A 24,561-nucleotide genomic window follows, 5' to 3' on the forward strand; every position below is an offset into this window, starting at 1 on the left:
AACCCACAAGCCTCATGCTCCTGTATTTTCTGTGTGAAGCTCTCACCTATGGGGATACCCCCAACAGCCCCGCCGGCGGCAGCCTCAACAGGTTTGACCAAGGCTTCAAAGTCGGCGTATATGGCACAGACATTTGGTTCTTGTGGTTGCCGAATTTTAGGAGATTGTCACCTTCCTTAGGCATGTCGACTCGTATGGCCATCTGCCCCACACCTTGGCAATCCTCCCGGTGGGTTTCTAATAAATCAGCTCGTGTGAAGCCGTGTAGGCACCGTTTGCAGAAGTGGCTCTTTTCTCTGTGTGCCGATTGGTCATACAACAGCCTGCTAAAGTGTTTTATCCACGCGTAGTGGTACTTGTCACCTCGTTGGATCATGAATATATTGATAACTTGGCGACCCTCCTCCCCCAACACTGGGCTGACCCTGTGTACTATTGTTGTGTTGCCTTCGTGCCCAAAGACGTTATAAGCTAGATTATTCTGTTTTTCTACTTTAGTGATCTGGGATATGGGGGTTGGTTCATCTATACCATCCCAGTTGAGCCCATCGTCTTGGGGATAGCTAGAAAGCCTGTCCGAATGAGTGTCAGCTGGAAAAAAGGCTGACCTGGTAGCTACCCTCAGGCAATCGTCTCCTCTATTCTTGACGTTGACCATGGCATGTTTTTTCCTATAGTAGGGGGACAAGTCTAGGTATGACCCACCTCTAAACGGCACGTAGTTAGCTATGTCTAGATAGACATTATCGATTTTATCTACAGCCCACCCGGACCCCAAGTGTGTGTAGCGTTCTAGGTATTCTCGTATCTGCTGAAAACTGGTATCGATTGATGCGTCTATGGTCTCTGTATGCGTGACGACTTCTTGCCTACCTCGGAAGTAAGGCTGAACATACTCAGTGACCCCAGCCCCTGCCTGTTTATCGAGTGACATTTTCACTGTGATTTGAAATTTTATACTTCCCAAATCGTTTAGTTCCTGGTTGACTTTATCAGCTATCAGAGGCTTGATATCTGTGATGTCTATGTTCCTATCAACATGCATGCACCAGCCTCTCAAATAGTTACCTACAGCGCGCTCAGTGCGAATGAACTGTAGGTCAATAGCTCTATTCTGCCGTAATAGTTCTAAAAGCTGTGGTTTCCTCATACGGGAATAACCACCTAAACCCAAATTGCGTACCTCAGCTTTTAATTGTTTTACAGTGGGGAGCTGACGGTTACCGTTCAGCGCTACGGGGGCAAATGATAACAATGCGACTAACCCGGCTCTCCCCAGGTTGGAATAACCCGTGAGCCCAAGCTGTTTTGCTTGGACTTTTAATTGTTTTACCGTAGGAGGGGCTTGTATGTTAAGTAATCTCAGCAAGGCTGGCTTCCTCATTCTAGAGTAACCAATCACCCCTCTCTGTCTCGCGATCTGCTTGAGCTCACGAATAGTAGTCATAGTTGCATACACACCTAAGAATATCAATCTCTAATTGGACCGCCGTAAAGGTAAAAAATATAGTGAGGCGCTCATAAAATCACCTCTATACTTAGATGGGCTGTTTCAATCCAGTACTTACACTGTTGGATATAGTATTCCTTGAAGTTGTACAGGTATTCCTGTATACTTGTAAAACAATTTATTTGGTATTGAGTCGTGATGTCCCGCCCACATGTGAAGGGGCGAGTATACTTAACACCCTCCTTAATCCATGCCACTTCCAATATGACCTGAAATCTGAAGCGTCCCCATAAGTTCAGTTCATCTTTGAGTATGTTTTTGACCAGAGATTCGATCTCAATTTCCTCAAACATAGTTATCCTTAGGTGTGCACAGTCTCTAATTGGGGGTCTATCCTAAGAAGGCGCCTACGTTCCTTTATGTAGGCCTTTTTATTCTCGTAGATGAGGTGATGTCTGACTACGTTCGCCCCGTGAGCTTTACATAGGCAGTAGTGCCCTTTAACCCCTATACCACACACAGAACACGTGTAGTTAGGGCTTCCCATGTGGAAACAACAGTACCCCTCAGTCCTGCATCTCCTACCACAGGCTTCTTTCTTCCCCATAAGTATGTATTTGCATATGTACGGAGCAGGTCTCATCTTTAGCATACTTATACCAGTACTTACTCTAATTGTTTTGCAACCAACGCAGTCGCTGCTATACCCAGCGCGATGAAGACCAGTTCACGGTCCATTTGCCCCTTGGATGGCGTGTAGTACTGAGCGAGTGTGGGTTAATTGAGTGGTTCCAGCTGTTTACCTGTTAGTAGGTAGTATTCTCTCGCTGCGTCGTCGACATCGTGGAATGTTTTAACGGCATGGCTCTCACGCCTGAGTTGTTCGTTAATGTAATCGATCCTCTGGAGACGTTTTTTAGTGTACTCGGATTGTGCCGCCTGTAATTTTTCAATAGCAAGGTCATGTCGCTTCCTCTCTGCCTGTATCTCAGCCGCGTGTGACTCTCGTAGTTTCGAGAAGAGGAAATTACTCCTGGAAAATGCTAGGGCATTTACTACCGCCCCACCGACCATCATGGCAATCGTAGCCATCCTATATTTACTTCATAATATTTTCAGGTAGTATCCCTTGTTTTACTAGGATGTCTTTTGTAGCCATCGCCATACCAAGGTTCATTATGAGCATACCCATATCCTGCAGGTTGAAATCTAGCTTGATAGTCGGTTGTTTAAGCACCATTTTGGTCAACCGAGCATACCCTACGGCTAGACTAGCGACCACGGTGGCGTGGTATGCGTCGTTGACGAACGTTTTCCCCTCAGACATTATGTATATGATATAAAAATATATATTTTATTGCATGATAAGTGGGTTGACCTCTAATTGCGGGGGTTTCTCCGGGGGATCCCTGTGCCGTGTATATAACCATGAGATAGCCACGGCAGCAGTTACGCCTACAACCAACAAGAGTCGAGACGGGTGAGTCACCGTGATAATTTTATGTTGGTTACACCACCTTTTTTACCGGCAGCTACTCTCTTAGGATTCTTCTGCCTGGTGACTGTAGGGGTCACCTCGGGAGGGTTCACCTCCAGTTGTGGGGTCTCCTCTGAATGAGGTGGGGTCTCCCCCCTGGGGGTTTCCCCCAGGTGTGGTGTCTCCTCCTGTGCAGCATCCATCCTGTATACTATTATTATTATTTTTCCCCTCCTTAAATTGGCAATGCTTTACCGTGATAATCGCCGCTGTCACCGGGGCTAACAACATACCATATTTGTGGTAGAGCTCGCAGCTCGCAGCTCGCAGCTCAAGGCGTGTTCAATAAAAGGGTCTTTCTCAAGGTCTTCCCACAGGTAAAGTCGGCGCTCCGGGGGGATGGGAAGGAAGTATGACGCAATACCAGTGTATATCTGGGTCATAGCCGATCCTATAGTCAATGTCATCTCGGCACCGAGTCTAGCCTCGTGATCTCACGTACAGCTTATCGATTTATTCGGCTGACATTTTGTGAATTTTATCGGGAGTGTACTCCCCAAAGTAATGTTTGGCTTTGCCACCAACAGCCAACGCCACCAGTTTCTCTCGCTTATCATCACTCTTATCATCGCCCACTGGCACCAACAGTTGTTCGAGCAGTTCATCACACTCCATCTTATAATGTGATAAGTAAGTTTTAGTTTTAACAATATAATACCCGATGCAGGCAAAACACAGTGAAATAAAGGTTAAGTTGCACACGACGAACACTTCAAATACCATAGCTACTAATGCTAAAGCTAAGTTTTACTTAGCATTTCCTTAGCTTTACTTAGCATTGCCAAGCTTTGCTTAGCTTTTACTTAGCATTGCTTAGCTTTGCTAAGCTAAAACACCCTATAGGCTACTAGTTGGTCGGTCTTGAGCACTAGCTTAGCATGTTTAGTTTCAGCGAGCTGTTTCTTCACATATTCCCTATCATGTTTGCTCATCACATCGTTCTCTCTCAAACATTCCTCGAACGAATCCCTGTCCTTGCAGTGAAATAAGGCCATCCATCGCGTCTGCTCCCTGAGGTCTTTCAACACCGAGTTGAACTTCTGCGTTAGCACCCAGAAGCTGTGATTTGCGTGTCGGCCGGAGAAGGCCAGGTACGATAGCATGTCTCTCTTTTTTGTTATCTCGCGATTAGCGCTGCGTTCGTCCAGTATGAACAGCGTCGACTCCCCTTTAAATTTCATATGGTAAGCTTTCAACCAGTCCTGCAGACGTGTTCCCGGGTCGACTCTGTGTACGTCCGGGTCCGTCATCACCCAAGGTCTTTCCGTGTACGTTCTATTCATGCTCAGAGTAGGGCACATGATAACGATGTTGTCGAACACATCCCTGTAGTACCCCCTCCAACATATCCAACACGAAAACGGTCTTCCCACAACCAGTCTGCCCACACACTATGGCGCAGGTGTGGGTCGCGGGGCAAATCAGCAGGCAGTGGCCTGCACCCATTAGATGGCTTGCCGCCATCAGTAGATGGCTTGCACGAATCTCCCATTGTCTATATTAAGTTGCGCGTCCATAATAACGTACAGATATAATTTCAACTTGCCCGCGGGTGGAGCCTTCTTGTTGATCTGGATTGTTATCCCCTCGCTGCCGTTGTCTATGCGGCGACCGCTACCGTGCAGTTTATCGTCATCCGTGGATCGCATGTCCAACCACAGCGCGTACTTGTTGGTCAAGTATTCACCGATATGCACGGAGGATAGGTCCAGGTCTTTGGTTATGTATGGGTGTTGTTTGATGGCCGGTAGCTTTTTTATCTCATCCCACTGCTGGTATGCCCTCATACCATGGCTGAACAGCTGGTTGGGCACGCCCTTGATGGTCACTTCCACCTTTTCAATCTCAGGGTTAAAAAACTTCTCGCTGTCCCTCCGGAAGGGCTCGTAATCCTCCACGGGGACGACCAGGATACCTTTCATCGATCGCGCCGGCAAGTTCAGGTTGATATTCCACACAGTGTCGCTCTTATCTCGTACGACTGATCTATGCCTCAGTATGCGGTCGTACAGGATGGCCACCTTCCCCGAGTACTGGTTTCGAACCTGCCTGGCCAGCTCCGGGCTAGTGACCATGTCAAACTCCAGAGAGATGTTGTCGATAGTGTAACTGGCCTCATCACCGTTCGGCGTACGCACTACTTTGCTGTAGTCGTTAAACGTGAGCTCGTATTCAAGCCTATCACCCAGCGCGGCCTGGTAAAATGGCGCGTGTCCCGTGAGCAACTCGAAGTCGAGCGGAACGCAGAACCGGTTCCCGTACGCTTGGGCGATGGCCTTTTCACCGTCCGAGATCTTGTCTAACTGGTCTGCCGTGAAGCCATACCCCATGTGCAACCGGGTCGATTTGCTGATACCTTGATACACGTCATTGACGCATTCTCCCTTGCTTTTCCAGAGGTCCCCGTAGCAGTGAAACAAGTCGCTGTCGTCGATGCTCAGCACCTCGTTACCACTGATCTTGATGGTGGTTTTCTTGATGATGGCTCGACCTACGTTCCGCACTAGCTCGCGTTTGTCGTTGTCGGAGGTCAACGTGAGGTTGAACGCCAGTCGAACCGTGCCTGGTACAATGAGGTCATTCTCGCCAAGGTTGGGAATCTAATCAGCAGCGTTTGGTTCTGGTCTATCTTGCTGGGATTGTTGGTGATGGTCACTGACTGACGTACGGCTCTGACGCCTAGAGGCTCTCTTGATCTTCTGAAAGGATCTAGTTTTCTACCATACATTGTTATATAAATGAAATATATAAGTTTTAATACTAAATAATGGCTGAAAACATACCTATGGATGATATGTGGGATGATAGTGCCCAGGCATTCGAGGATGACACCACATTCGAGAATGAAGCCTCAATCGAGAATGAAGCCTCATTCAAGGCAACAAAAGGCAACGAACTTGTGAAGCAGGTCGGGGCTTGTGACTATTCAACGGTTTTGGCATGATGGTTTAAAAGGGGATAAAATTACGTAGAGCCGTGCCTTATCAACACTCGGAGACTATTCCAAGTTTTTGTTGATGGCAATGGCTAAGCGCCTGTGACTGAGGGGTCAGCCCGAGATCGATTTCATGAATAAGCGCACGAGAGAACCGCTTGCCTTATCAACACTCGGCAGTCGCCATGGGGTCGACTTTATCCGCGATGAACCATCGCCAGCATTCTGACTGCATTGGGCTTCATCATATCAACCCTGGTCGTGTCATTGGCAGGGGGTACCCCCACGCCTGCCGGCGGCAGTGGCACACCAAGTGGCACTAAAGACTGGATAAAAAAACGCCTGAAATCCCTTGGGGAGGCCCTGGCTAAACTGGCTGGTAAGGCCGCCGAAGCCCTACCCGGCATCCTGCGTAGCATCGTCTCGTGGTTGCTGAGCGCTCTGGCTAAAACTGCCACGTGGCTCAGTCAAAACCTGTGGGCAGCCATCGTCGCCATGGCGGGTCTGGTGTACGTAGCGGCTAAGGAATTTTTAACCAAATAAGTCCCAAAGCTACCCCACCAACCACCAGGGCTGTTTTACGGTCGATGTGCTGCTGAACGTGTGGGGGTGACCCCACAGGGTGTGTGTGCTGAACCCTAGGTTCCGGGGGTGGCGCCACTATACTCGTTTCACCGGTCGTGGGTGGTGGGACGTGGGGGGTGTTAACATCGGGGTTGACGCCCAACTTTTGGCCCGCCGTGGCTATAACTATTTCGTTGTTGTAGCCCACCACTTTTTTTACTCTCAGTTGCATATCACTCGGAGCCATGTACAGTCCCACGTCGAAGACGTAGTCGACTTTCGACCTTGCGTATTCAAACACGTTTTGGTAGCGTTTGATAGCACTCGGGAGATCAACTGGAGAATTGATAGCATCCTCAACGTTAACAACGAACTGTTTCTGAGCGTCGTAAGCAGTCCCCTTACCGAGGATGTTGGAACGCGTTTGCGTCTGCGCACCCAACAGCGCCCACACGTACGTTCGAATCGAGTCATTCAACCTGATTACCCCGGCACGAGTGAACCCTTTTGACGTGCCCAACATAAACTTTTTCCAGTCATCCGCTTCCCCCTGCTTGAACCTCCAGACTCGGTAATCCTTGCTGTTGTTGAAGCCATGTAACGGTCATCCCACTCGTTGGTTGTGAGGTGATGATACGACTTGTATCCCCATTCTTTCAACTTCTCGCTGGCATCCACGAGGCGCATGTTGTGAACGATGGGGATACCCAACCCGTGGTTCGGTCCCGGCAAACGCCAATCCGTCTTCGGGGTTTAGTTCGAATTCGTTGCAAATACGTTCGTAAGCCCGTCTATCGTACTTGTTACTGCGTTCCAAGCGTTGTCCTGTGGGAGCGGGGGCGCTGATCTCTTTGAGGATACGCCTGACCTGGTAGTACACGTGGAACGTGAACACAGACTGACCCAGCGGTCCACGCCGAGTGTCGGTCAATGTCAAACCACACCCCGTTGTAGCGCACCACACAGCGAAGTTGAGTTGATTCTGCCAGAACTGCATCGGGTTGTTGAACCAAGCATGAACTATCTTAGCGTTAGTCACCGAAAATTTATACAGGCTGAACACCTCTAAAAGCTGGGCGTTGAAATACATCCCATCAGCGACCGCGATCTTCATGGGTGAGAAATCTACGTCCAGTTTAGGGTAAAACACTCCAGGGGAGTAAGACACTCCTTGGGAGTACATTTTAAAACTATTATATAATAAGCATATATACTCTAACATGTACATAACACTTCCAGGAATAACGAGCGGCGAGGCCGTTCAGCTGACGCACGCGATCGATAATAACGTCGGGTCAACTCGAAGTCGCACTACCGCAATGGACTAACATCACGCCAGCAACAATAAGCTGTTCGTCAGTGGAGCTCGCAGTCAGATAACTGACGGCTACTACAGCGTGTGCTCGCTAAGCGACGAGGTCTTCAAGCCCCTGGGAGCCGAACTCAAGATGAACGTCTCAAACGGTACAGTGGTGTTAATCAACAACGGAAGAAACTCCTTGAGGGTGGGCCGGCCATTGGCGAGGACACTCGGTATGTCGCCTGACGAGATAAAACCAACAACAACCGTCACAGGCATGAAGTTACCCGACCTAGTACCGTACCGTGAGCTGTACATTCATCTCGGTCAGGTGAGCACAACGTACAACATTCAAGAGGGTCACCCTTCCACTATACTGAGAGCAGTGCCGGTGAAAACGGAGAAATACAACGACGGCAGAACCGAGTCGTTTTCACCGCGGCAGTATAAGAGGTTGACTCAGGGCAACATACCAGAGCTGATAATATTGGTGTTAGATATAAATCATAATCCCGTGAATATAGGATACCTCAGCATAACGCTTCACATAAAATGACCAGCGCACAAGGACACGGGTTGAAAAAATGCATCAATCCGACCTCGGGGACACATGCAGATTCGACGCTCCCGGAGTAGATGGTAAATTGTACGCCTTGCAACTGAAAAACAACATTTACAAACGCGTTGAAGTCCCCCCCGGTGGAGCCCTAGGTGATATAGTAGATACCTCAAGAGCGGTCGTCAACACTAAGTACACCCTAGTCAACACCGGTGATGATATATGGATCATATACCCATCGTTCGGGGGCAAACTGTTTGACTTAGACGATGTTGAGAGCACTACCGTCGCCCGAAACAAGCCATATACACTCGTCTTCACTGAAGATGACAAGTGGGTGTTGTTACCCGATAAAGACGACTGGTTTCTCAATATTAGGCTCGGCTCCCCCTACGTGTTCACGGATAACAAAGACAACCACCTAAACAAAGTCGTGAACAACGGAACCCTGCTAGTGGCTTACGTCCCGACTCAGAGACGTAGCGTAATCATCAGCCCAGTCGCCAGTATGGCAGCCCACATGCTATCGAGTAAACCGGGAATGCAAAACGTGACATTGCAGTTGGTGTCTGAATTCGAAGGCGTGGTCACCATCCTGGAGAGTCTACCGGTGAACTCAACACTGATCATCAAAGTCTACCTAGGGGAACCATCAAGGGGTGATGTAGAGATCGTGAAGGGGATCAAACTCGGGTGGGCGAAACGACACCAGTATCATGTTTGAACAGTTTACGTGCGGGTGGGTGTCGACTCCAAAACCAGTCTGCAGGGTGTCACCGTGATCGTGGAAAACACGATATCACTAACCAAAATCTTCCTACCCGACAACATACACTTCATGGGGGTGAAGTTAACCCCTGAACTATTATCAGAAAACCAGTTGGAAACTATATCGTAATAGTATTATAGCAATGACCAGTCATCGTCCCAACGCTACGCTTAACGACCTAGGGGACACGGAGGGATTCGATCAGCCTGGGGAGGAAGGTGGCTCATATGTCCTACACTTGAAAGACAACGTGTATAGGCGGGCGGCAATGGACGATCATCTACCAAAAATCACACTCAGGGACCTAGAGGGATTCGATCAGCTTGGTGGGGAAGGTGGCTCATATGTCCTACACTTGAAAGGCAACGTGTATAGGCGGGTGCCCCTAGCAGACTATAAAGAACCCGAATGGTTGATCAACATAACCCTCACCGCACCTTATATCTCATTAGACAAAGATGGCTATGTCTCCGAAATTAATAACAATGGCTTCATCCTCACGTCTTTCCTTCCAACTCACGAAATGATAGTTTCTAAAATACCATTTTACTCGGGCAACATGTTAGTTTCACCCGGGCGGTCAGGGTTAATAACCAACAGACCCGATGCCATGGCAGGGTTTAGGACTATGGCCCCAGGCTCCACACTCATCATAGAAGTCGCTTATAAGGGTGAGCTTGATGGTTCATCATACCTGGAACTTTTACCTGGGGTGAAAATAAATTGGGGTATCCCTGAAGACACCTACACACGTTGCCGTATCGTTATACGATTGGACCATCCACTGAGATTACTACCCCCCTTAATAGACTGCCATAGTGTTGATATATTTCAGAGTTTACCTATTGACCCTTCCCATATCTCCACATACAAGAATCTAAGTCTTATAAGCCTCAAGTACGTTGATCGACTATTAACTGAAGCCCAATTAAAAAATATCTAATAAGATATATTATAGCCACACAGAATGGGTCTGTACCCAGTCGTAGAGGAAGTAGCGAAGACCCTGGAACCTGTCTGAAGGTTTCCGCTTGAGACAGTTAAGTGATGTAAAACGCCAACTAGAACAAGACCGCGACACGCGGAAAGCACTATGTAAAAAGTACCATAGAGCTTTCAACATCGTAGACGGGGCTGATACTGCCCTTATGACAACCAGCATGGGGCTAGGGGCGGCAGGTGTTGGGTTGTTAACTACCATCGTGGCTACACCAGTAGTGTTAGGAGTTGAAATAACAGCTGGGGTGGCAGGGGTGTTAGGGTTGGCGCTTAAGTTTGCATCACGCAGACTGCATCGTAAGGCATTGAAACCCAACGAGATCAGGGTTCTGGCCGAAGCCAAGCTGAACACGGTAAGTGAGCGTATTTCCACGGCACTCACTGACAACAAGATCTCAGAGGAGGAGTTTCGTTCAATTCTCTCTGAACTCACAAAATATAACAAAATGAAACAAGAGATTCGTTCAAAGTCTCGTAAGTCTGCTATCAGTGAAGATGAGAAAAAAAAGTACATAGAACAGGGAGTACGAAAAGCCCAGCAAGCCTTTATTACAAACACCAAAGAGATCATAGGCGATTCACATTTAACCAAACCTGAAGAGGTTTTCAATTCTTCGAAGAGAGTCGTCCTTGGGGTACATATTATGCATTTTCCACGCTGAAAATGTCCTGTGACAGTTGTATCAATGTTTTTTAATAAAAAGATTGTACAATAAATATACTTTTTTATTTATTATACGGCCCCCACCTCGTGGAGTTTCCTCCCGTTGAGCATGCGCACCAACTGGGTAAGCACCTAGGCCCGTATCATCATTCCTTCTGCTGAATAAATCAGTGAACAGAATTGCGGGAGGAGGTTTATTCCCAAGGGCGACTCTCTTCGAAGAATTGAAAACCTCTTCAGGTTTGGTTAATTCTTCTTCATAGAGATCGTCCTTGGGGTACATATTATGCATAAACACAGACTCCCAAAGACCGGAGGCCAGGGAGGAGGGAATTCTGTCCAAGCACACACAAATAGCTATCGTTAATTGAAATAATGTAACAGACGCCATGACACTCCCTGTCGTATGTCCCAGTTTTCGCGTCCGCGAGAGGCATTATGGGAGGGGAACTGACAGGGAGGATTTGTGCTCAAAGACGACCTCCAAAGGTTAGCATAGTAAATCGCACATGGTGCGAAATGTAAACAAAGACCGTACAGGAGGAAAACGCCTGAAAGCAAACACGCAAGCATGTAGCTAACAGCGGACCAGCAGCTAATATACACGTAGAAAACATTGAAAAATACGTGAAGGCTACCACGGGAAGAAATACTTGGTTCAATACGCAATATTACAACCATGTGGCATGCTAAACTTCCCGCCATGGCAGAGCAACATGTGCGTAAACCACGGAAAGTTAGCGTAAAATAATTAAAACAAAGTCACAATTATGAAACAACCGACCGCGAAGCTTTACAGTTCCTTGCAAGGACATAAAATAAAGACCATACATACAGGTGGTGTCTCAGACATATCTCTTTCAATTTCTTTAGGAGAAAACAGCGCTGCTCTGCACATCGAACACGTCTTCACATGTGAGTGACAGCAGAAGGAATGATGATACGGGCCTAGGTGCTTACCCAGTTGGTGCGCATGCGTAACGGGAGGTAACTCCACGAGGTGGGGGCCGTATAATAAATAAAAAAGTTTATTTATTGTACAATCTTTTTATTCGAAAAACATTGATACAACTGTCACAGGACATTTTCAGCGTGGAAAATGCATAATATGTACCCCAAGGACGATCTCTATGAAGGAGAATTAACCAAACCTGAAGAGGTTTTCAATTCTTCGAAGAGAGTCGTCCTTGGGGTAGGGCCTCCCGCCTCCCCGCAATTCTGTTCACTGATTTATTCAGCAGAAGGAATGATGATACGGGCCTAGGTGCTTACCCAGTTGGTGAGCATGCGTAACGGGAGGTAACTCCACGAGGTGGGGGCCGTATAATAAATAAAAAAGTTTATTTATTGTACAATCTTTTTATTCAAAAAATATTGATACAACTGTCACAGGACATTTTCAGCATGGAAAATGCATAATATGTACCCCAAGGACGATCTCTATGAAGAAGAATAAACTGTTTCATCGAGGTCAACGCGACATAGCGGCACAATAGTGTCATAGCGGGCACGTGGAGCTATTATAGACACAGCCCAGCTTTGGATGATGCAATCCCAGGATAGACCCGTTAAACCGACACACTTCAGCAAAGTCCCCGGTAGCTCAGTCGGTTAAGTGGTGCGGTTGTGAGGTATACATGTGGGGTTCGTATCCCGCTGGCGTCTCAAACTTTTTTATAGTAGGGGTAATTGGGCGAGATCTAAGGGCCTGACAAAAGCCTTATTTGGGAAATAAGGCTTTGCAGAGGCTTTTGTTGGACTTGGTCCAGTACCCCCATTCCCCCTACTACTAAAAAAACTCCATTAACATACGCTATATTTGGCATATTGTAATCAAAAATTCCATTGTTTCCGGCTGATTCCTTTATACAGTGAGTGAGTAAGAAATACTCAAGGCCTCAATTTGGAGCAATCCTTAATCGGACCAACAAAAATATCAGAGATATGCGGTGTGTATAGACCTCGAACAATATATCCTCCAAGATGTAGTGTTTATTCACAGTTATAAATGTCCTGTTCCACGGTTCAAGACAGTCACTGCTATGTAATATGTAACTTATTTTCGCTTTGAAAAAAAATGAAAACTGTTTACAAGAACCACCTGAAACATGTTATATTTACACTTTCTCAGTACAGATTCTAGTACTTTTGTCGGGTTGAGTCCCATGCAGGATTCAAACCCATACCCTCAGAGTCAGGCACCTAATCCCCAGCACACAAAGTCAGCCGGCTACCCACTCAGCCACCGCGACTTCCAGTCGGTCTGACTTTGTTTGTTGGCGATTAAGTGCTGACTCTGAGGGTGTGGGTTCGAATCCTACATGGGACTCAACCCAACAAAAGTACTAGAATCTGTACTTCACTGAGAAAGTGTAATCCTATATATAACATGTTACATTTGACCACTTTCTAAATCGTAATGTGTGTTCATAACAACCACCTGTTTAAACATGAAACTGTCTAGATGACATCACTAAATAAAGCTGATAAATTTGAGCACAAAAAGTGTACAGATCTAAAGCAAGAGAAGCCCTACCTGCAGTGTAGCATCATTCCCTCCCACATCATGGAACGTAACACTCGACGTCTGCACTGCAGGTCCTGAAACAGTTCAGTTTAATGCTGCTTTGAATAGACATAGCATGGTGCATCAATTAATGTCAGTAAACAGCCCAAAGGGATGCATATCATACATCATCTACATTACATGACAACAAACAGGTGACTGCTTCAGTTTAGTGTTCACCTTTTTTCTTTTCTTCTCGTTTATCACCTAGCTTTCTTACTTTCTTCTTCCCACTCTTCATAATATCATCTTTCTGCGGCTGAAATAGACATTAGAATGATATTATCCCATGTCTGTAGGGAACCATGACAACCAATGATGCTGTGTATCACTCTCCACATCACCAATCGAGATGAACAATAAGAATGTTTCACAATTAGATACACACTAGCGCCATCAACAATTTCTTTATCATACATGCATCCACATATTTTTAGGATCAGTCCATGAATAAAGACCTAACTTTGTGTATTTTCCTTGAGTAAATTTTAATATTATTTCATCACAATTATTCACATAATTTTCAAACTGATGATCATTAATAATGATTCCCATCAACAACATTCCTGATTATCGATCTTTTTAGCCAGCCCTATCTGATAATATCTTTTGTGACTTTACAAGTTGCCATACTTTCTGCAGGAATACTCCACACATATTACGTAAGTAGCTTGGTGTCTGACAAGATGCTGGGTCCCTTCAAAGAACATGACCAGCTATTTCACGAGTTAACAACACCCTACCTTCCCTGACATTGGTGTCTGCAACAACGACTTGCTTGTCTCAGTGATGCTGACATCTCGGTCTTCGGTACGTTCACTGCCATTGTCAGCGATGCCACCAATAACATCAACATCATTGTTTGTAGTTTTAGGTGTCCCTCTGTCAATATACCAGCCTCCAACCTTGGGTGATGCTCTTTGTGTATTTTTCCCACCTTTCATGTCAACAGGCAGCGGACTACTTTCCTTATTTACTTGAGACTTTTCACCAGGCTTTGTGTGTATTGGTGAACTTTTGTAGAAATCAGACATCAGGGAATTCATTGCATTGGAGTCCTAGAATTACAATAGTTGTGATTATGGTTCGCAATGATAGGGATGATAATCATGATAATGGCACTGAGGAAGGAAAGTAAGGGATTCGAGGGTCTCTTCTGCTTGAAAATTTTATACACCATTTGTTCAGTATTAGGTGCTCCTTGACCTTCCTCGTCACCAGTCATTAAATAATCATTATAAGCTCCCCTACTAATATATAGTATTATTATTATAGTTTCATCAAATTGATAACTAAGAAAGTATGTTCATTACTGATGTATCTCTCAAAACACCCCACCCTTTGTCAAGAGCCCATATAAGTGAGAATTATAGAGGGTAAGGAAAACAAAAAAAACATCAACATTTTGAAATCTCTGCGTCTCTGAACTAAACAAAATGCTAAAATTGTAATGATTACTCTCTTTCTGCTAGCAGGCAAACAGTGAATGGCGGTGAATGGCAGTGACAATAAAGATTTTAGAATCAAGTAAAAACAACTGACAGCCTTAAATGAGCACCACACAAAGGAAACTTTGCTGCATAAATCAAGTAGTAGTAGTAGTAGTAGTAGTAGTAGTAGTAGTAGTAGTAGTAGTAGTAGGAGGAGGAGGAGGAGGAGGGAGTAGTAGTAGTAGTAGTAGTAGGAGTAGTAGGAGTAGTAGTAGTAGGAGGAGGAGGAGGAGGAGGAGGAGGAGGAGGAGGAGGGATCTATTATGTCACAGAATTTCCACCACAATTAAATTAGTGGGAATATGGAATAGCATCTGATCCAACTAATTTCCAAGGCAAAGTCAGCTGCAATACTGCTTCTTACTTCAATGATTGTGGAAAAGACCTGCATACCTCAAATTTTATATAGTCTGGATTATCTGATGAGAAACTGTCTCTGTCTGAATCAGAGTCATCTGAACTGAAACAATAAAAATTCAAAACAAAGAATAGTTTAAAAGGATATTTATTTGATATATTCTTTATGATATAACAATAGTGTTGGGAATTGGTTGAAATTTCACAATTGATGATTGCTTCATTACCAACGAACAATCATCAAAAAATTGTTTAGAGTCATTTTTCAGATTTTCCTATCCAGGTTGTTATTGCTGATACGTACAACATGATTCAACTTGCTACTTTAAAGTGATGACTAATATGTCATGAACATAAACTTCCTGGAGTCTTAGAGAAATATTCAGTCATGACTTTTCACTTAGTGAAGTCAGTTTTCTAAGATGTAATTTTTATGATAAAATTAATATTTTATACTTATCCTGACTCCTGATTATTTGCTTTCTCATCCTCCCTTCCGAACGGTCAAGTGGAAACTTGAATCCTGTCAATTCCCTTGAAGCGAACGTACAATCACTCACCCTTTATTACCTCCCCTGGTTTCCCGCCAAAACCTGGCACGTGACCTCCCATGCCTTGGTCCTCACTCTCTCCGTGGAGATGTCTCTCAGGTAGTGGTTAGCGAAGACAGTGTCTGACTTCCAAAAGCAGCCTTCCATTATAGATGACATTGAGCAGTTTCCACGTAGGGTGAGTGTCGAGGCCAATGCTCTTACTTCATGAGGGTTAGATGCTCTTGGAGGTTCTAACCCTGCTGCTTTGTAGACCCTTAAGATCACCGCTCTGATCCAAAAGGTGACCGTAGTACGGGAGACTTCTACCGTCGTAGCGGGTGATAGCGGGATAAATAGACGCTGAAACTTCCCCCTTCTCGTAGCCAATTTCTGCAAGTAGATTTTCAGTGCTCTGACCAGACATAGAGATAGATCTTGAGTGTCGTGTGGACCCAAGATAGTTGATAATGCTGGAACGTAAAACTGACCATCTGGTTGTCCCGGAAGCTGATTCTTGGGTATAAAGTCCCATCTAAGGCCTAGATGGACTGCTTCCCTTCTTCTCGTGTCGAATCTCGTACGGCTGAAGTCAAGGGCGTGTATCTCAGACATCCGAGCTGCAGTAGCCAAGGCGAGGAGGAATATCGTTCTTTTGAGTTAATAACTCAAATGTCGTCTCTGTCAGTGGCTTATATACCTCACTTATGAGGTGCTGAAGTACCATATTGAGGTCCCAAGCTGGTGCCCTGAATTTCTGTTGTTGATCTTCTAACTTGAATGATCTCAGCAGGGCCATAAGTTCAGGCACTTTGGTCAACTTCACCCCTGTCTTCATGGTGATGACCGAACTGATTGCTGCAAGATAAGTAGACAATGTGGAACCCTTCAGATGTCTAATGGACCTCAAATGACACAAGTAATCTGCTACTTGTGGATTAGTCGCTCTTCTGGCCATAAACTTATGTTGAGCAGCATACTGTTCAAAACTTCTCCACTTGTCATCATACAGATTACGTGTAGATCTACGTAGAGCTAAGGTTACTGCCTTGGCTGCTCTAGTGGAGTATCCTCGACCCTTCAAGCAGTATGTGATATGTTCAATACGTGTAGCTGGAATGCTTTTGGGTTGCCGTGTCGCTGCTTGGTGTGAGGATGGACGAGTAGATTCGGCCAGTCTGGGAGTCGTAGTACAGGTTTGCCGTGAAGATCTATGAGGTCTGGGAACCATAGTCTTGCTGGCCAGTAAGGCGTTACCAAAGTCAGTTGTAGGACCCTCGTCCGGTTGATCTTGCGAGGTACTTGTGGTAACAGGATCGATGGAGGGAGGGCGTAAGCCATCATCCCTTCCCATGATATGGCTAAGGCGTCGACAGCCCATGCCAGCAGGTCTGGCACTGGCGAGACAAATGTTGTCACCAGATTGTTGAAGCCGGTCACAAACAGGTCTATGTGAGGACAGCCTAGTTGGGCTGTTATCCACTGGAACACCACCGGATGCAACTTCCACTCTGTGGGAGATGGACGTAGTGGTCTGGATAGAGCGTCTGCTAAGATGTTCTTTGCCCCTGGGATGTGGCAAGCCCTCATCTTCAGGTTGATTTTGACTGCGATGTCGAATAGCTGGAACGTCAGTTGAAGCAGCAGTGCTGATCTTGTGGACCCTTGCAGATTTATGTAAAAGTCCACCGTGGAGTTGTCTGTGTGTATCATCAGTACCTGATTCTTTAATTGCGCCACCCAATGTAGTACTGCTTCTATTGCTGCTTTCAGTTCCAGCTGATTGATGTGCAGACCCTTCTCTGTTTGTCACCACTGCCCTGCCATAACTTCGTCGTTGAGATGTGCCCCCCAACCTTGGAGGGACGCATCCACGTAGAGATGTCTGTTGTAATTTGGCTCTCTCAAATAGGTTCCACCGCAAACATTCGATTTTATTGTCCACCAAAGCAAGGCTTGCTTTAGATGTTGTGGGATGGCAAACTTCTGGACATCGTCTAGATGTGCTATCAGGAACCGTTGTAGCGGACGAAGTTGTAATCTTCCTCTGCGGGTGAGAGCCTGTGCCGAAGTCAATAGACCCAAGATTCGCTGCTACATTCTCAAGTCTAGTGGATTTTTGAGAGCGTCTGGTATGCATGACTGGATGCTGTGCCATCGATCGTCTGGCACCAGAATGTGATTTTCTGACGTCAGGAATCTGATGCCTAAGAATTGTACATCTTGGGTCGGCTCCAACTCCGACTTCTGATGATTCACCAGCCAGCCCAACTGTGTCAATAGGTTGATCGTAAATAGGTTGATCGTAAACTGCAGTTGTAGTTTGAGTTGATCTGCATCTTGATGTGCCTGGATGCCGTTGTCTAGGTAGAAGGCACTGCCTATGCCCCTCTGATGGAGATAAACGACAATCGGTTTGGTTATTCGCGTAAATAACCACGGGGCCGATGAAATTCCAAACGGCAGTACCTTCCATTGGTAATGACGACCTTCGAACAGGAATCTCAGGTATTTCCATGATTCTGGATGTATTGGTATATGCAGATAGGCATTTTGCAGATCTATGCTGGCCATGAAGTCATTGGGTCAGATAAGCTGTCTCAGCTGAGGCAGATGTAACATCTTGAAATTCTCTGGTTTCAACAGGTAATGCTTGTTGAAGCTCTTCATATTGAAGATTAGACGGAACTTCTCTTGGGAGTTCTTCTTTGGAACCAGGAAAATTGGAGAATAATACCCGGGCGTCAGTCCGCGTTGATCGACTACCTCTACTGCATCTTTTACCACCAACATCTCGATAGCTTCAGTGAGCTTGTCTCGCTGTAGTTGCAGGTACTTGAAGACCCACGGTGGATCTGTCAATGGTGGTGTTGACTGCAACTGGATGCTGTAGCCCTCTCGTAAGACTTCTGTGACGTAATCGTCCTGTAGTATTCTCCAATTTTCCCAGTATAGTCCCAGACGTCCACCCACGGATGATGGTTGTACCGGAACAGCTGGGGGTGGAAGCGACCAGTCGCTCTGAACCTTCTCTTCAGTAACGGGATCTTCTGCCACTGCTGGAGATCCTGCCTCGGCCTGAGTAACTTCTGACGTTACTGGGACGACGAAAAGATCCCATGTTGCCGCCATGTGAAGTTGCAAACTTCTTCTCTTTGGCTCTCTGAATACCAGAGAAACGGGATCTTAGTTGCCTACGCTGAGTTGATTGACGCACCATGGTGTTCATCGTCTGTACGGACTTGATCAACATCAAGTCTGTGGAGTCATGAGATACTTCACGTGACAACTGCCGGATGCCGCCGTAAAACAGGGTAGGCACTGCCCAAGGCTTCCTTAGTAAAGGCTTCGTGTAGACACCTGGCCACGTACTGGATCTCAGCAACCCTTGTCGAAGTAAAAGGGTGATGTCCGCCGATGTAGAAGCCAAGTGATCTGAGATAAATTCCTGATCTTTGTGCTGGACCACTAAGGTAGACTTGATCATCTTTTTTCTTCCATCTTAGGATTCTTGAAGGCGTACATCAATGCTTCGTTGATGGCTCTAGATCTTACTTACCCATAGAAGGCTCTACGGGTTGTCGAATCAAGTTGCGCCATTCTCTTATCTTTCACCTTGTAACTGCGAGACTTCGAGTCAGTCACCAGAAATAAATCTTCGTCAACTTCTGGCGCCTTGTCGAACTGACTCATGTTGTGATGTCGGAATTGTTTAGGGTTAAACTGCAGAGTATGTTGCCCCGTGTCTTCCATTCTCGAAGGCTGCTATCAGGTTGTCTGAAACCTGCGCAATGGGCTTAATTGACGGGATAGTAATTGATTCGTAGTCATCATCCTTCATACCGTACGTCTCCGCTGGATTACCGTCTCTAGCCGGGGATGATAACGGGAGACCATCAGCCACCCACGCCAGTACCTCAGCTTCAGTGAAGATGGCATCATCTTCTTCAGTATGCTGTACTACATCCTCCAGGCCTTGATGTGAGATGTCTACGTTGACTGCTGAAGACGTAGTAAATGACCGGTCTGCCATCATCTCGTCTACTGCAACACTGCTCTCAAGAGCCGTCTGCTTCTTCTCCCCGGTCTAGACTCATCTCCATCGCCTGCATCGCCCTACGGGTGATTGTATCAGCAAAGTCTTCAGCGTTGACCACTGGATGCTGCTACGGGATTACTGCAACTGTCTCGCCTGTCGGCCTCGTAGACGGGTTAGCATTCGCAAACGCAAACGGGTCCCGTCTGACTTTTGCTGTCTCTGGTTCTGCAACGGCTTCATTAGACTGCTTGCGTGAAAGTGAGTAACTTTCGATAGTCTATCTGCATCACTGCTCTCGGTAGACTGCAACGATGACATCGGCGATGTCATGCTTCTAATCTGTGCTGACAGTATCTCAGGACTGGAACATCTCTGCGACTCTGAAAGGAAAATCTCCGGCTGCAACACTGGAGGACTGCCCGAAGCTGGAACCATCTGCTTCAGTGCCAGGCACATCAATATCTGTTGATAGATGCTGCATAGACGTATGTAGCATCAATCTCGCCAATTTACCAGATTGGGACGATCTAGATGGGCGCCTGGATGATGATGACTGCTTCCCTGAAGCAGTCGTCTTGCTCTTCTTATGTTGTGATGCCTTCTCTGCCAGAGGGGACTTCCTTTTACTTACAGTGTGTGGAGATACCTTCTCCCGTACGGGTGACGTCGCAGACTTAGGCTGGGATGACATCATATATCAGCACAGCTCAAGCCGTAGTCACAGCAACTCACAATTTTCACGACTGTATCACCTTTTCATGCAGTCTGGTTAACTGTACCAACAGGTTGTAAAATATTAGAATCAAATTCGCAATCACATATAAAAACATCTTACAAGTACATTTTCACAATTCAATTACTATATAAGGTCATAAATTCAATATATACACATATGATTATACAGAATAATCAACATCAAGACATATTCAACTTATAAACCAGACAAGAAGAACACCAGAGTGTAATTCAAGTGTAGAGATGTGCTGAATCACTGTTTACACTTTTAAAATGTAAGCAAACAGTCATCTGAAAACGGAGTAAAACGTGAATTAATTTGACATGAAATGTACAAATTTTGTTAATAATATGATGAATAATATATTAATAAACACATTCACGGCAGAATTTGTGTTATAATTCCAAAACTTTTTAAGTTATACGCCGCGAAAGGACCCTGAAGTGACCACCCAACTGTCCGCTAGGGCGATAGAGGAGAGAATGAGGACCAAGGCATGGGAGGTCACGTGCCAGGTTTTGGCGGGAAACCAGGGGAGGTAATAAAGGGTGAGTGATTGTACGTTCGCTTCAAGGGAATTGACAGGATTCAAGTTTCCACTTGACCGTTCGGAAGAGAGGATGAGAAAGCAAATAATCAGGAGTCAGGATAAGGAAAAATAATTAAACACGTTTTCAGGCCCTGACAACTTGAGAAATGTTCCATTGTCAAGTGTTGCAAAGACTAAAACAGTAGTTCCAAAATCGTTTATATCGATTATGAGAAAATGTGATCGAATGTTGGGTCATTTGGTCACTGCGACCAATCTTCGATTATTTCAATTAATTGGAACACCACTATATAACAATACTGTATATATCAATAATTTCAAATTTTGGATGTTTATCATGATCATGGTGGATAATGCTGATTAACCCTGAGAAAACAATGATAGAATAATAGAGAAAAGTGTGCTCCAATTACTCTAATCTAGTTAAATACAGCCGGTAGGCTTCGTAGATCACCAATGTTTTTGGAGACAATTGAAAAAATGCTTACTTTTACTATCTTTCTGTATTTCCTTCTATATTTATGCTATGTCCCCAATATTGAAATCATGGACTAATCGTGGTGATCCTATCAGATCTTGATGGGAAATTTTCTACGATTAATTGTCAATCGTGATAATCGCATCAGATTATATTGCATTGTAACAAAGCACAGGGTATCACATCTATAATTGTGCTTCCAAGTTGTGGTGATCAGAATCAATCTTGGACAAGACAAACACCATGCTCTGTTGAGATTTGTTTCGATCTCCGATGATCTGTTATGCTCTGTCAGGTCCCATTGTTCAAGACCTGACAGGAATGACTCACAAGCAGATACGAGTTGATACGAGTAAATGCGAGTAGATACAAGCATTGACTCTTTTTTTCATGGATGCTCATGATCTGTTATGAGTTCTTGTGCCCATATATGTACTGGAAATCAGAATTAATGGGTCTTCAGCAGTTCCCTCTGATCCTCAGCATCTGCTCTAGCTGATTTGCAAGGTGCAACAGGCCAACCTAGCCAGTCCACTCAGGCCCTCCATACCCCTGGGATGACATTGTGATTTTCATCCTTGTGCTGCAATGCCTTGATGCCTCAGCTGCAGTAGGTTGTGCAGAGCCACTGCCGCCTCTACTACATCCTTCACAGTGTTGGACTTGCTCTTGAGTCCTGAGGAGAAACCTGAATCTATTGGCCAGGATCTTAAAGGCATTTTTTACCACTCTCCTACCCCTTCAGGGTCTGCAGTTAAAAATCCTCTCCTTCCTGGACATCCTTCTTCTGCTGTATGGCTTCATGAGGTAGTTCGTGAGTTCCCCCAGGATGAAGAAGGGCATGTCTTGGTGGTCATCAGGGCTTGCTGTCAGAGGGCAGGGTGGGGGGAGTCCTGGGACTTTCTCTTCCATACCTTTGAACAGCCCTGAGTCACCACATATCTTAGCATCTGACAAGTGTCCTTTTCCACCAAGCTCAATCCAGACAAACTTGTAATCTCTCTTCTTCCTCTCTGGCGATAATGTAAGCATTCAGTAATACTGCAAATGCCATGTTGTCATCATCAACTCCTGCCATCATCAATGGTTGTGGGTTGTAGTGTTCACTCTGTAGAAGTTTAAGAAACAATGAAGTCCAAGGTCAGTCGGGTTGTATATATATCCGTTGGGGTCCAATCGTAACTCAAATCGTGATCACCCTCGATCATGATCGAGAAAGACATCGCCACCGCAGTCGTATCCTATCGCAACAAAGAGCATCGGTTTGTGGTGAACGTATCGGAGCGTACCTGCACGTACCAGATCGTCCCAAATCGGGGACATTACAAACGATCAACCATCGAAAAAAAATTGGTTAGCGTCATTTTTCAGATTTTACTATTCAGGTTGTTATTGCAACTAAGTATAAGATGATGCAACTTGCTACTTATAAGTGATGACTAATGTATGATCATGAACATAAACTTCCCAGAGTCTTCAAGAAATATTCAGTCATGACTTTTCACTTAGTGAAGTGATTATTCTTAACAATTAAACACATTTTCAGGCCCTGACAACTTCAAAGATATGTTCCATCATCAAGTGTTTCAAAGAGTACACCAGTAGTTCCAAAATCGTTTGTGTTTGATTATGAGAAAATGTGATCGATTGCTTGGTCTTTTGGTCACTGCGACCAATCTTCGATTGTTTCAATTTATCGGAGCACCACTAGTCACATCCCAACCCAATCGTGGACTCGATCAGGACAATCCTATCACAACGCATGGGATCGTATCTGAACCGGAGACTGGATCGTGACAGATCGTGTCACCTTAAATTAACCAATCGAGACAGTATCCAAGCACAATAAATCGTATCAGAACATATCGACACCACCTAGTATCCAAACTGAAATTTCAAAGAAGTTCCACGATCAGCTATGATTGGCCAATTGTGGCGGTTATAACAGATCGCATGACAGTGAGAACCTAGCATAAGGGACAGTTACCTATTATGTTGGTGGGTCAGAGGGAATCAGGTGTGGGTCATCATAAGTATATGATGGTGTAAAGAAACAAATATTTGGGGAAGGGTGATGAAGCACCATTTGATAATGAAAGAAAAATGCTTTTGCATTTTGTCATTTAAGAAATGGACATGAAAAGTTGTAAAACGACATGCTCAGATCTTCAAATGTTCTCATTGCTATATGGCTAAAATGATGCTAATGCGATATACAATATCACATCACTAACTCATTCACTGAACCTACCTTAACAAGATACGTCAGTGAATTATGTGATATTCCTTCCTGGAATTATCAAAGAGTATCTCAAACAAGTATATATCCTGGGAAACTCTGTTCACCACATAATTTGTGAAAAGATGTATTTAAAGCCTAAGCATCTCATAATTACAAACAAAAATTACCTTTCTGAAACAGTTTTATCTTTTATTTTCTTCATATGATTTTCTTCTGTTAGATTTAAAGTGTCCCCCTCTTCTGCTGCAAGCTGCTCACAAGCCACAACATAGGCTGAAATGACAGATACTGGTATACTTACTACAAAAACATTTTTATGGCATGTATGTTCTTCTAGAATGCACTAGTCCTTATCCAATTAATTTTACTGAAGACTGGAATAAACTTCAGACAGGGCCATTGAAAATGGAATCTTTTGGAATAAACTGATATAGAATATGTAATTTTTATGATAAAATTGATATTTTATACTTATCCTGACATACACTTATTGCTTATCTCCCTTTCCCTCCGAAGGTTGAGTGGAAACCTCTGTCCTAATGTTCCCAAGAACAGTCACACCTTGACTCACCCCGATAGTCAATTATTGTGCCTCTTCCCGCCACTGCTTCCCATTTGACCGTGGCCATATTGTCACTCTCTCCGTAATAATAGTATAAGCCCCCATTACAGCTTACAGGGAGGTTAGATACTGATGAGAGCAGACCATTGGGAGGGCCCTCAGCGTATGAGTCAGGATAAGTATAAAATATCAATTTTATCACAAAAATTACATATTTTTCCTTATCCTGACTCA

General features: G+C 45.0%; 1 protein-coding gene across 2 annotated transcripts in view; it reads right to left on the minus strand.

Moving 5' to 3' along the window:
* The window catches only part of LOC124289710 (nuclear valosin-containing protein-like), a 66,758-nt gene that overhangs the window by 18,930 nt on the left and 23,267 nt on the right, over positions 1 to 24,561 (minus strand). Inside the window, exons 4-8 of one of the 2 annotated variants that reach the window (XM_046726340.1) lie at positions 23,933 to 24,038; positions 15,227 to 15,293; positions 14,087 to 14,401; positions 13,524 to 13,602; positions 13,314 to 13,378 (exon numbers count right to left, since the gene is read on the minus strand). In XM_046726340.1, coding sequence (XP_046582296.1) covers positions 13,314 to 13,378; positions 13,524 to 13,602; positions 14,087 to 14,401; positions 15,227 to 15,293; positions 23,933 to 24,038 — 632 coding nt within the window. The remainder of the gene's footprint in view (positions 1 to 13,313; positions 13,379 to 13,523; positions 13,603 to 14,086; positions 14,402 to 15,226; positions 15,294 to 23,932; positions 24,039 to 24,561) is intronic. The other variant, XM_046726341.1, reaches the window with a different exon arrangement.

This window comes from Haliotis rubra, unplaced genomic scaffold, assembly GCF_003918875.1.
Source record: "Haliotis rubra isolate DU_JTF1 unplaced genomic scaffold, ASM391887v1 Scf447, whole genome shotgun sequence".
In the NCBI taxonomy this organism is placed as follows: Eukaryota; Metazoa; Mollusca; class Gastropoda; order Lepetellida; family Haliotidae; genus Haliotis; species Haliotis rubra.